This window comes from Manis javanica, chromosome 2 (assembly GCF_040802235.1).
Source record: "Manis javanica isolate MJ-LG chromosome 2, MJ_LKY, whole genome shotgun sequence".
NCBI classification, from domain to species: domain Eukaryota; kingdom Metazoa; phylum Chordata; class Mammalia; order Pholidota; family Manidae; genus Manis; species Manis javanica.
Window position 1 is genome coordinate 114,921,282 of NC_133157.1, and position 12,869 is coordinate 114,934,150.

The 12,869-nt window shown below is 35.8% G+C and overlaps 1 protein-coding gene across 2 annotated transcripts in view; it reads left to right on the top strand.

Moving 5' to 3' along the window:
• Positions 1–12,869, top strand: part of MRC1 (mannose receptor C-type 1) — a 102,210-nt gene that overhangs the window by 74,077 nt on the left and 15,264 nt on the right. For both annotated transcript variants that reach the window (XM_073229164.1, XM_073229165.1), the window contains exons 24-26: positions 4,574–4,806; positions 6,947–7,112; positions 7,952–8,101. In XM_073229164.1, coding sequence (XP_073085265.1) covers positions 4,574–4,806; positions 6,947–7,112; positions 7,952–8,101 — 549 coding nt within the window. The remainder of the gene's footprint in view (positions 1–4,573; positions 4,807–6,946; positions 7,113–7,951; positions 8,102–12,869) is intronic.

Here is a 12,869-nt window from a genome sequence, read left to right on the forward strand (position 1 = left end):
AGCAGGATTTGCAGTACTTGTATCAGACAAAATAGACTTCAAAACAAAGAAAGTCACAAGAGACCAAGAGGACATTACATAATGATAAAGGGGTCAATCCAACAAGAAGATATAACCATTATAAATATCTATGCTCCCAACAGAGGAGCACCTACATATGTGAAACAAATACTAACAGAATTAAAAGGGGAAATAAAATGCAATGCATTCTTCCTAGGAGACTTCAACACTCCACTCACTCTGAAGGACAGATCAACTAGACAGAAAATAAGTAAGGACACAGAGGCACTGAACAACACATTAGAACAGATGGACCTAACAGACATCTACAGAACTCTACCCCAAAAAGCAGCAGAATACACATTCTTCTCAAGTGCACATGGAACATTTTCAAAAATAGATCATATACTAGGCCACAAAAAGAGCCTCAGTAAATTCAAAAAGATTGAAATTGTGCCAACCAGTTTCTCAGACCACAAAGGTATGAAACTAGAAATAAATCACACAGAGAAAATGAAAAATGCAACAAACACATGGAGGCTTCACAATATGCTCCTAAATAATCAATGGATCAATGACCAAATAAAAACAGAGATCAAGCAATATATGGAGACAAATGACAACAAGTAATTCAACACCACAAAAATCAGTGGGACGCAGCCAAGGCAATCCTAAGAGGAAAGTATATTGCAATACAGGCCTACCTCAAGAAAGAAGAACAATCCCATATAAGCAGTCTAAACTCACAATTAATGAAACAAGAAAAAGATTAACAAATGAGGCCCAAAGTCAGTAGAAGGTGGGACATAATAAAGATTAGAGCAGAAATAAATAAAATTGTGAAGAAGAAAACAATAGAATCAGTGAAAGCTAGAGCTGGTTCTTCAAGAAAATAAACAACATAGATCAACCCATAGACAGACTTACCAAGAAAAAAGAGAGTCTACACACATAAACAGAATCAGAAATGAGAAAGGAAAAAAATCACTATGGACACCACAGAAATACAAAAAAATATGAGAGAATACTATGAAAAATTATATGCTAACAAACTGGATAACCTAAAAGAAATGGAAAACTTTCTAGAATAATATAACCTTCCAAGGCTGACCCAGAAAGAAACAGAAAATCTGAACAGACCAATTACCAGCAACAAAATTGAACTGGTAATCAAAAAACTACCTAAGAACAAAACACCTATACCAGATGGCTTCGCCACTGAATTTTATCAAACATTTAGTGAAGATCTAATATCCATCCTTAAAGTTTTCCAAAGAGTAGAAGAGGAGGGAATACTTCCAAACTCATTCTATGAGGCCAGCATCACTCTAATACCAAAACCAGGCAAAGACACCACAAAAAAAGAAAATTACAGACCAATATCCCTGATGAACATAGATGCAAAAATACTCAACAAATTATTAGCAAACCAAATTCAAAAAATACATCAAAAAGATCAACCATCATGATCAAGTAGGATTTATTCCAGGGATGCAAGGATGGTACAACATTCAAAAATCCATCAACATCATCCACCACATCAACAAAAAGGACAAAAACCACATGATTATCTCCATAGATGCTGAAAAAACATTTGACAAGATTCAACATCCATTCATGAGAAAAACTCTCAACAAAATGGGTATAGAGGGCAAGTACCTCAACATAATAAAGGCCACATATGACAAATCCACAGCCAACATTATACTTAACAGCAAGAAGCTGGAAGCTTTTCCTTTCAGATCAGGAACAACACAAGGATGCCCACTCTCCCCTCTTTTATTCAACACAGTACTGGAGGTCCTAGCCATGGCAATCAGACAACACAAAGAAATAAAAAGCATCCAGATTGGTAAGGAAGAAGTTAAACTGTCACTATTTGCAGATGAAATGATACTGTGCATAAAAAACCCTAAAGAATTTACTCTAAAACTACTAGATCTAATATCTGAATTCAGCAAAGTTGCATGATACAAAATTAATACACAGAAATCTGTTGCATTCCTATACACTAATGATGAACTAGCAGAAAGAAAAATCAGAAAAACAATTCCATTCACAGTTGCATCAAAAATAATAAAATACCTAGGAATAAACCTAACCAAGGAAGTGAAAGACCTATGCTCTGAAAACTACAAGACACTCATAAAAGAAATTAAAAAAGGTACCAATAAATGGAAACACATCCCATGCACAATCCCAGGAAGAATTAATATTGTTAAAATGGCCAACCTGCTTAAAGCAATCTACAGATTCAATGCAATTCCTACCAAATACCAACAGCATTCTTCAACGAACTAGAGAAAATCATCCTAAAATTCATATGGTACCACGAAAGACCTTGAGTAGCCAAAGCAATTTTGAGAAGGAAGAATAAAGCTGGGGGGATTATGCTCCCCAACTTCAAGCTCTACTACAAAGCCACAGTATTCAAGACAATTTGGTATTCACACAAGAATAGACCCATAGACCAATGGAACAGACTAGAGAGCCCTAATATAAATCCAACCATATATGGTCAATTAATGTATGATAAAGGAGCCATTGATATACAATGGGGAAATGACAACCTCTTGAACAGCTGGTGTTGGCAAAACTGGACAGCTACGTGCAGGAGAATGAAACTGGATTATTGTTTAACTCCACACACACACAAAAAGTAAACTCAAAATGGATCAAAGACCTGAATGTAAGTCATGAAACCATAAAACTCTTAGAAGACAACATAGGCAAACATCTCCTGAATGTAAGCATGAGCAACTTCTTCCTGAACCTATCTCCTCAAGCAAAGGAAACAAAAGCAAAAATGAAATCGTGGTTTGACTACATCAAACTAAAAAGTTTCTGTATGGCAAAGGACACCATCAACAGAACAAAAAGGCATCCTACAGTATGGGAGAATATATTTGTAAATGACATATACGACAAGGGGTTAACATCCAAAATATATAAAGAACTTAAATGCCTCAACACCCAAAAAGCAAATAACCCAATTAAAAAATGGGCAGAGGATATGAAGAGACAGTTCTCCAAAGAAGAAATTCAGATGACCAACAGACACATGAAAAGATGGGCCACATCATTAATCATCTGGGAAATGCAAATTAAAACCACAATGAGATACCAGCTCACACCAGTAAGGATGGCCAGCGTTGAAAACACTAAAAACAACAAATGTTGGCGAGGATGTAGAGAAAGAAGAACCCTCCTACACTGCTGGTGGGAATGTAAGCTGGTTCAACCATTGTGGAAGGCAATTTGAAGGTTCCTCAAAAAACTAAAAATAGAAATACCATTTGACTCAGGAATCCTACTCCTTGGAATTTACCCAAAGAATACAAGTTCTCAGATTCAAAAAGACATATACACCCCTATGTTTATTGCAGCCCTTTTTACAATAGCCAAGATATGGAAGCAACCTAAGTGTCCATTAGGATGAATGGATAAAGAAGGTGTGGTACATATACACAATGGAATACTATTCAGCCATAAGAAAGAAACAAATCCTACCATTTGCAACAACATGGATGGAGTTGGAGGACATTATGCTCAGTGAAATAAGCCAGGCAGAGAAGGACAAATGCCAAATGATTTCCTTCATTTGTGGAGTATAACAATGAAGCAAAACTGAAGGAACAAAATGGCAGTGGACTCAGAGACTCCAAGAATGAACTAGTGGTTACCAAAGGGGAGGGCGAGTGGGGAGGGAGAGAGATGGGGATTGAGGGGTTTTATGTTTAGTACACATGGTGTGGGGGATCATGGGGACAACAATGTTGCACAGAGAAGGCACACAGTGCATCTGTGGCATCTTACTACACTGATGGACAGTGACTGCATTGGGGTATGGGTGGGGACTTGATAATATGGGTAAATGTAGTAACCACATTGTTTTTTCATGTGAAACCTTCATAAGAGTGTATGTCAATCATACCTTAATAAAAAATTAAAAAAATAAAAATACAAAAAAATGAAATCTGTTTTAACCTTTAAAAAAATGTAAGTGGTGCATATATACAATGGAATATTACTCAGCCATAAAAACAGTGAAATCTTGCCATATGAAATAACATGTATAGGCTATGAGGGTACTATCCTAAGTGAAGTAAGTCAGACAGAGAAAGACAAATACTAGATGATTTCACTTATATGTGGAATCTAAAAATACAAAATAAGCAAACAAACAAACCAAACAGAAATAGACTCATAAACACAGGTGAACAGACTGATGGCTGCCATAGGGGAGGGGTTGGGAGCATGCGTGCAACAGGTAAAGGGGGGGATTAGTGAGAATGTTTTATATTTTGATCTGGCTGAGAGTTATATGAGTATATACACATGTCAAAATTCATCAAGCTGTACACTATTTGTGCATTTGGTGTATTACTATATTATAAAAAATTAAAGCCATGTTTTCTGCTACAAAAATGGACCATGAAAATATCTTTAACACCTGATGGTAATCAGCTCTCCTGATTATTTTTACGATGTAGAAAATATAGTAGTCATGTAGTGATGGCATTCAAGTAATGTTATTTAGGTAATGCTAATGAAAATAATCTTTTTATTCCAGACTCTTCCTTGCCTAATTCTCCAGCAACAGTTCCAACAGATGGCTTTATTAAATATGGTGAAAGTAGCTATTCACTCATGAAATTAAAATTACAATGGTATGAAGCAGAGGATTATTGCAAGCTTCACTCTTCCCTTATTGCTAGCATTCTAGATCCCTATAGTAATGCATTTGCATGGATGCAAATGCAAGCAGTTAATGAACCTGTGTGGATCGCTCTGAACAGTAATTTGGTAAGATGCTGGAAACATGTGTGACTTGATGTGAATGATAAGTTGTGATTGAATATGATTCTCTTCCTGTTCATTCTGTTGCACACTTGTTATGTGTAGGCAACTGTGCCAGGCAATGTGAATGCTACTAACATGAACAAAACCCAGTCTTTCAAGATTCCATTGTCTCTAGAGATTTAGCAAGCTAATGAAGTGTATTAGAAACCAAACTAATATCAGTTCTCATATTGCTTTTGAATATTAAAATTAGATTCTGTATCTAAACAGTTTTATTTAGTAACTTACTTCCTTCTAGGACCATGATTACCATGCCATAGGAATTAAGAAAGCAGATCAGGGGCATAGTTCCTAGATAATGAGGACACTTTTTATTTTTTGTGGCTAGCCATTCTAGACTTGTTATCAGTCTGAAGTTGTGGAGCTTCCATCCATGTGTGAGACACTTCACTGCAGTCAATTCCCTGTGTTCTGTAGCAGAGAAAGCAAGGTTGGCAGAGAATGGGGTAGAAAGAGGGAGGAGGCACAGAACTATAACTGGTGCTGGATTTGCCAAAATACTCTTAAAGTGAGTCTTCTCTGATCCATCTATCCTCCAAACATATATCCATCTATCTAGCTAGTCAATCAGCAAACTTCCTAGTAGAAGAAATAGAGATGTCAACAAGTCATTAAGACATAATGCAAGTGTCAAAGTGAGGAATATACAAAGTGCTGGGAGAGGAGAGAAAAGGGATCCTTTGCACCAGGGAGGAGAACCAAGAAGGCTTCTCAGAGAAAGTTAAACTTCAGAGATGTAGTCTAGGACAGTGGAACATAAGTCTAGGACAGTGGAACATAAGAGGATAAAACTTAATGTAAAGAGGAAAGTAGATTGGTGTCAGATTTTATAGAGCATCTAATGCCATGATGCACAGATAGAAATTCACACCTCATGCAATGATTATTTCCTAAGTAGGGAAGTGAGTACCATAACGATTTCTGTGATTAAACTTATGCAAGATATTTTTATGTCTGTCCTGACCCTATTTTTAGTAATTAGTTCACTTGGTAATTCATTCATTTTCGTCTCACAGACATGTTCATAATTCTCTTATGAATCTAAAATAGGCTTTTATTTATCTTTAGAAAGATTAGTTTTTTACTGTACCAACATTTATAATTAAAACAGTAATATCATCTTCCTTACATCTATAGAATTAATGATTATTTAAGCATTATTTGATTAAAAATGATAAAACACTACAAAATTCTAACTTGAGATATCACATACATTTGATTTTGTCATTAGATCTTTGGTGATTGGCTTGGTAAATTAAATAATGCATTAAGGGGACACGTATTGTTTAAAGACTTAATTATCTCTGATTAATGTTATATATCATCTGTTCTTAGGAATTATATATAAAATCTCTTTTAGGCTATAAAGAATATTATTGATAAATAATATTTTTGATCTTATCAATTGATTTGTATGTGACCATAAATGTGTTCCACCAAATATAATAAGAAATTAAATGTGCAATAAGAAATTAAATGTGCAAATTGAATAAAAACAATCATCTTTGTAAAAAATGCCATTAAAAAATAATTTCAAAATTTTAAAATATCATTGAAAAGACCACCCAACTGGAAGGCAAGACACAGGCTCCTTTATTTTCTACGGGTGTAACCCACCTAAGGCATTTGTCATCTGCACATTTGAACCACTGAACAATGAGATCACAGGAGATTAGTGTTTCCCCCAAAGCTTCACAAGTTCAATGAAAATTACTTTTTATTATCATTTTAATGATAATACAATAAGTACTTTATTTGTTCTGAAGATGAAACTTCTCTTTCATACTGAAAACCTGCAAATAAGGACAGTTTTATAAGAGAAGATGTAGGTTTTTAAGACAATGTTTTTCAAATTAGCTTTCAAGAGTGGATTCCTGGGCATCTCCAAGAAAGTCTTTTTAAAAGGCTGCATTTACTGAATTTGAGTAGGTAGAAATGATTTATAATGTTCTTTTTATTCCCAAATCTTTGAGATTCTTGTCAAATGACAGCATTAAATATCCTTTTTGTTCCTCACTCAGTTCGTTTGTTATTTGCTAAATGAAGCACGTCTCCATGTTAATGGTTGTTTTTGTTCTTGCAGACCAATAATGAATATGTTTGGACTGATAAATGGAGGGTGAGGTACACTAATTGGGCGGCTGATGAGCCCAAAGTGAAATCAGCATGCGTTTATCTGGACCTTGATGGCTACTGGAAGACAGCACAATGCAATGAAAGTTTCTATTTTCTCTGTAAAAGATCAAATGGTAATTGAATATGCAAAAACAATCAGGGGATCTGAAATTATCTCAAAAAGCTGACAATAAATATTGCTGTTGATATTAAACAGTAACATATCTTAGGTAACTTAAGATAAAACATATTCCTTCACTTAGTAAAAGACCAATTTGGTACTAAGCAAATATACATAGGTCAAAATAATAGAGATAAGAAATTTTGTTCATTGCTCATGTTCATTTACTATTTATAAATTTCTGAATTTTTATTATTGAGATTATCCTCTGAATCTATGATGTCAGAGTCCCCAGCAAATTAAAAAATGTTTACTTTTGAAGTTAGTAGCATATCTATGTCAAAATAATTTTACCAGAATGCATGTAGATTAATCAGTCAGTGATATCACAGTACTAACAGCCCTGGGACTGGACAGTGATTAAGTCCTTGAATTTTACCTACAGCACAGATGTCAGCCACAGCTAAGAAGAGTTTACAGGGGTTAGCATCCCAGAAAAGGAAGAGCATCTTGAAGGGGGACTCCTTTGCAAATTATTTTTGTGTGGATTCTGTTTTGTGAACTTACTAACATCTTTGTAGATTTTCTGTAGATCTGCATTCTTAATCATGGATGTGATCAATTGCTACTGTACCATAGTGCATTCTATTGAAATATATTTAAATTGAAAAAATATGATGCAGTAAAAAGAAAATTCAGTAATAAAAGTGGAAGATCCAAATGATTACATTAAAACTTAAAAAATAAGGTGATAGGTAATAAAACTTTTTTAGCTGTTAACATATTATTCTATGTACTTACTATGAAACTTTAGGATGTACTTTATTTTTTAAAATGTCTTTTTATTAACAGAAATCCCAGCCACTGAACCTCCACAACTGCCTGGCAAATGCCCAGAGACAGAACACACAGCCTGGATTCCTTTCCATGGCCACTGTTACTATATTGAGTCTTCATATACACGAAACTGGGGCCAAGCTTCTCTGGAATGTCTCCGAATGGGTAAGTTCCACATTTACTGTAAGAAAATCTCACAATCATCTATTTTGGATTACCATGGTACTAATAACACTATATATTACAAACATAAGGATGTAAAAATACCTGCTTATTTTTTCTTACTTTGTCATTAATCTACAATTAGATGAACACCATTATGTTTACTAGGCTCTCCCCTACTCCAAGTCTCCCCAACAAACCCCATTACAGTCACTGTCCATCAGCATAGTAAGATGTTGTAGAATCACTACTTGTCTTCTCTGTGTTGCACAGCCTTCCCCTCCCCGCCCTCCAACATTATACATGCTAATCATAATACCCCCTTATCCCTTCCTATCCTCCCATTCTCCCCAGTCACTTTCCCTTTGGTAACTGTTAGTCCATTCCTGGGTTCTATGATTCTCCTACTGTCTTGTTCCTAAAGTTTTTCCTTTGTTCTTTTTTTTTTTTTTGAGAAGACATCTCTCATATTTATTGATCAAATAGTTGTTAACAACAATAAAATTCTGTATAGGGGACTCAATGCTCAATGCACAATCATTAATCCACCCCAAGCCTAATTCTCAACAGTCTCCAATCTTCTGAAGCATAATGAACAAGTTCTTACATGGTGAACAAATTCTTACATAGTGAATAAGTTCTTACATGGTGAACAGTGCGAGGGCAGTCATCACAGAAACTTTCGGTTTTGATCATGCATTATGAACTATAAACAATCAGGTCAAATATGAATATTTGTTTGATTTTTATACTTGATTTATATGTGAATCCCACAGTTCTCCATTATTATTATTATTATTTTTAATAAAATGCTAAAGTGGTAGGTAGATGCAAGATAAAGGTAGAAAACATAGTTTAGTGCTGTAAGAGGGCAAATGTAGATGATCAGGTGTGTGCCTATAGACTAAGTATTAATCCAAGCTAGACAAGGGCAACAAAACATCCACAGATGCAGAAGATTTCTCTCAAAACAGGAGGGGTGAGGTCCTAAGCCTCACCTCTGTTGATCCCCAATTTCTCACCTGATGGCCCCCTGCAACTGTGCCTGTCTTAGGTTGTTCCTCCCTTGAGGAATCTTACCCGTCTCTGGCTAACCAGCCATCTTCCGGAGCCATACAGGGAAATGTAAAGTTGGTAAGTGAGAGAGAAGCAATATTGTTTGAAAAAGTTAACATTTTACTTCTTTGCAGATTTATGCCCTGTGGCTTCTATGCCCAGCATTTGTCTTGAGTTATCTTTACCACTTGGAAGAATTATGATACTCAGTAATTTTGATAGGAGGCACGAATTCCACTGAAGGGTTGTAATTAGGAAGGAAGAAGAAAAGCTATAGAAGTAGCAGACGGAAGAAAACATGGGAAGATTGATTATTTCTTTGACATATCTTCTTTTAGAGTAACATAAGCATGTATAGGTTTTAAACTACTAATTAAATTGTACACACATATTAACATAATAGGAATACAGCTACATAACCAAAGCAGACCTACAATTACCAGCCATCTCCAGTGAAACCAAGAAAACCAGTTAGGTACCCTAGGCATTTGTGAAAACTTATCAATGATATGATGGATATTGTCTAACTGAATTTGAATAGTTTGAGAAAAATCAGACAAATTAAAACAACACACTCCTGGGAACTGTTCACATCCCATATGTTCTTTTAACAGTAGGTAGTCTGTAGTCGCAAGATTTTGGAGCACTGCAACTTGCACTTCTCGTAATTCTTGGTTGAGTTCCAACAGTATAGATCCAGTCAAATTTGTTGTTTTACTGTATGCACAGGCCAGCTTAGATATCTCTTTCTTCATTCCAATGGCAAGTCCAGGAACCAGTGGGATGAATGCAGCTACAACTGCAACAGCGCCAGGATCTTTGTTGAAGTTTTTTGATGATCATCTTCTGGAATGACTCTTCCAGAGAATGTTGATGTTGGAAGTTCTTCTTCATATCGTATCTTAATTCATTTACTGGGTAGCCAAATTAGGCTTTGATCCTCTGTATAAACACAAACCCTTTGCCCACACTTTGATATGCCCTTTATACCATTCACAGGAACTGCTTTTTTTTTTTAAGAGAAAGGAATATTATCAGAAAAATGTATTTCCATAGGTGAACATCTGACACCCTTTAAATGATCAAAATTAAGGATATTTAAAGCATGCATTAATCGTTGATTTACAGTTAGTTTTATCCTATCAGGGAGTAATCACCCTTTTCTTTCTTTCTTTTTTTGTTACCACTAATCTACAATTACATGAAGAATATTATGTTTACTAGGCTCTCCCCTATACCAGGTCCCCCCCACAAACCCCTTTACAGTCACTGTCCATCAGCATAGCAAAATGTTGTAGAATCAGTACTTGTCTTCTCTGTGTTGTACAGCCCTACCCTTTCTCCCACCTCCCCATTATGCATGCTAATCATAATAACCCCTTTCTTCTTCCCCACCCTTATCCCTCCCTACCCACCCATCTTCCCCAGTCCTTTTCCTTTTGGTACCTGTTAGTCCATTCTTGGGTTCTGTGATTCTGCTGCTATTTTGTTCCTTCAGTTTTTCCTTTGTTCTTATACTCCACAGATGAGTGAAATCATTTGGTATTTCTCTTTCTCTGCTTGGCTTATTTCACTGAGCATAATACCCTCTAGTTCCATCCATGATGTTGCAAATGGTAGGATTTGTTTTCTTTTTATGGCTGAGTAATATGTACCACATCTTTATCCATTCATCTACTGATGGACACTTAGGTTGCTTTCAATTCTTGGCTATTGAAAATAGTGCTGCGATAAACATAGGAGTTCATCTGTCTTTTTCAAGCCGGAGTGCTGCATTCTTAGGGTAAATTCCTAGGAGTGGAATTCCTGGGTCAAATGGTAAGTCTATTTTGAGCATTTTGAGGAACCTCCATACTGCTTTCCACAATGGTTGAACTAATTTACATATGCAACAGCAGTGTAGGAGGGTTCCCCCTTCACAACCTCGCCAACATTTGTTGTTGTTTGTCTTTTAGATGATAGCCATCCTTACTGGCGTGAGGTGATACCTAATTGTGTTTTTAATTTGCATTTCTCTGATAATTAGCATTGTGGAGCATCTTTTCATGGGTCTGTTGGCCATCTGTATTTCCTTTTTGGAGAACTTTCTGTTCAGTTCCTCTGCCCATTTTTTAATTGGATGGATTGTTTTTTGTTTGTTGAGGTGGATGAGCTCTTTATATATTTTGGACGTCCAGCCTTTATAGGATCTGTCATTTACAAATATATTCTCCTATACTGTAGGGTACATTTTTGTTCTATTGATGGTGTCTTTTGCTGTACAGAAGCTTTTCAGCTTAATATAGTCCCACTTGTTCATTTTTCCTATTGTTTACCTTGAACGGGGATATATGTTCAAGAAGAGGTCACTCATGTTTATGTCTAAGATGTTTTTGCCTATGTTTTATTTCAAGAGTTTAATGGTTTCATGACTTACATTCATATCTTTGATCCATTTTGAATTTACTTTTGTGTATGGGGTTAGACAGTGATCCAGTTTCATTCTCCTACATGTAGCTGTCCAGTTTTGCCAGCACTATCTGTTGAAGAGACTGTCATTTCCCCATTGTATCTCCATGGCTCCTTTATCAAATATTAATTGACCATATATGTTTGGGTTAATGTCTGGAGTCTCTAATCTGTTCCACTGGTCTGTGGCTCTGTTCTTGCACCAGTAGGAAATTGTCTTGATTACTATGGCTTTGTAATGGAGCTTGAAGTAGGGGAGTGAGATCCCCCCCCACTTTATTCTTCTTTGTTGGGATTGCTTTGGCTGTTTGGGGTCTTTGGTGTTTCCTTATGAATTTTTGAATTATTTGTTCCAGTTTGTTGAAGAATGTTGTTGGTAATTTGATAGGGATTGCGTCAAATATGTATATTGCTTTGGGCAGGATGGCCTTTTGACTATATTAATTCTTCCTAGCCATGAGCATGGGATGAGTTCCCATTTGTTAGTGTCCTCTTTAATTTCTCTTAAGAGCGTCTTGTAGTTTTCAGGGTATAGGTCTTTCACTTCTTTGGTTAGGTTTATTCCTAGGTATTTTATTATTTTTGATGCAATTGTGAATGGAATTGTTTTCCTGATTTCTCTTTCTATTGGTTCATTGTTAGTGTATAGGGAAGTCACATATTTCTGTGTGTTAATTTTGTATCCTGCAATTTTGCTGTATTCTGTTATCAGTTCTTGTAGTTTTGGAGTGGAGTCTCTAGGGTTTTTTATGTACAATATCATGTCATCTGCAAATAGTGACAGTTTAACTTCTTTACCAATCTGGATTCCTTGTATTTCTTTGTTATGTCTAATTGCTGTGGCTAGGACCTCCAGTATTATGTTAAATAACAGTGGGGAGAGTGGGCATCCCTGTCTTGCTTCCGATCTCAGAGGAAAAGCTTTCAGCTTATCGCTGTTCACTATGATGTTGGCTGTGGTTTTATCATATATGGCCCTTATTATGTTGAGGTACTTACCCTCTATCCCCCTTTTTGTTGAGAGTTTTTATCATGAATGGATGTTGAATTTTTTGGAATGCTTTTTCAGCATCTATGGAGATGATCATGTGATTTTTGTCTTTCTTTTTGTTCATGTGGTGGATGATGTTGATGGATTTTCAAATGTTGTACCATCCTTGCATCCTTGGGACGAATCCCACTTGGTCGTGGTGTATGATCCTTTTGATATATTTTTGAATTCGGTTTGCTAATATTTTATTGAGTGTTTTTGCATCTACATTCATCA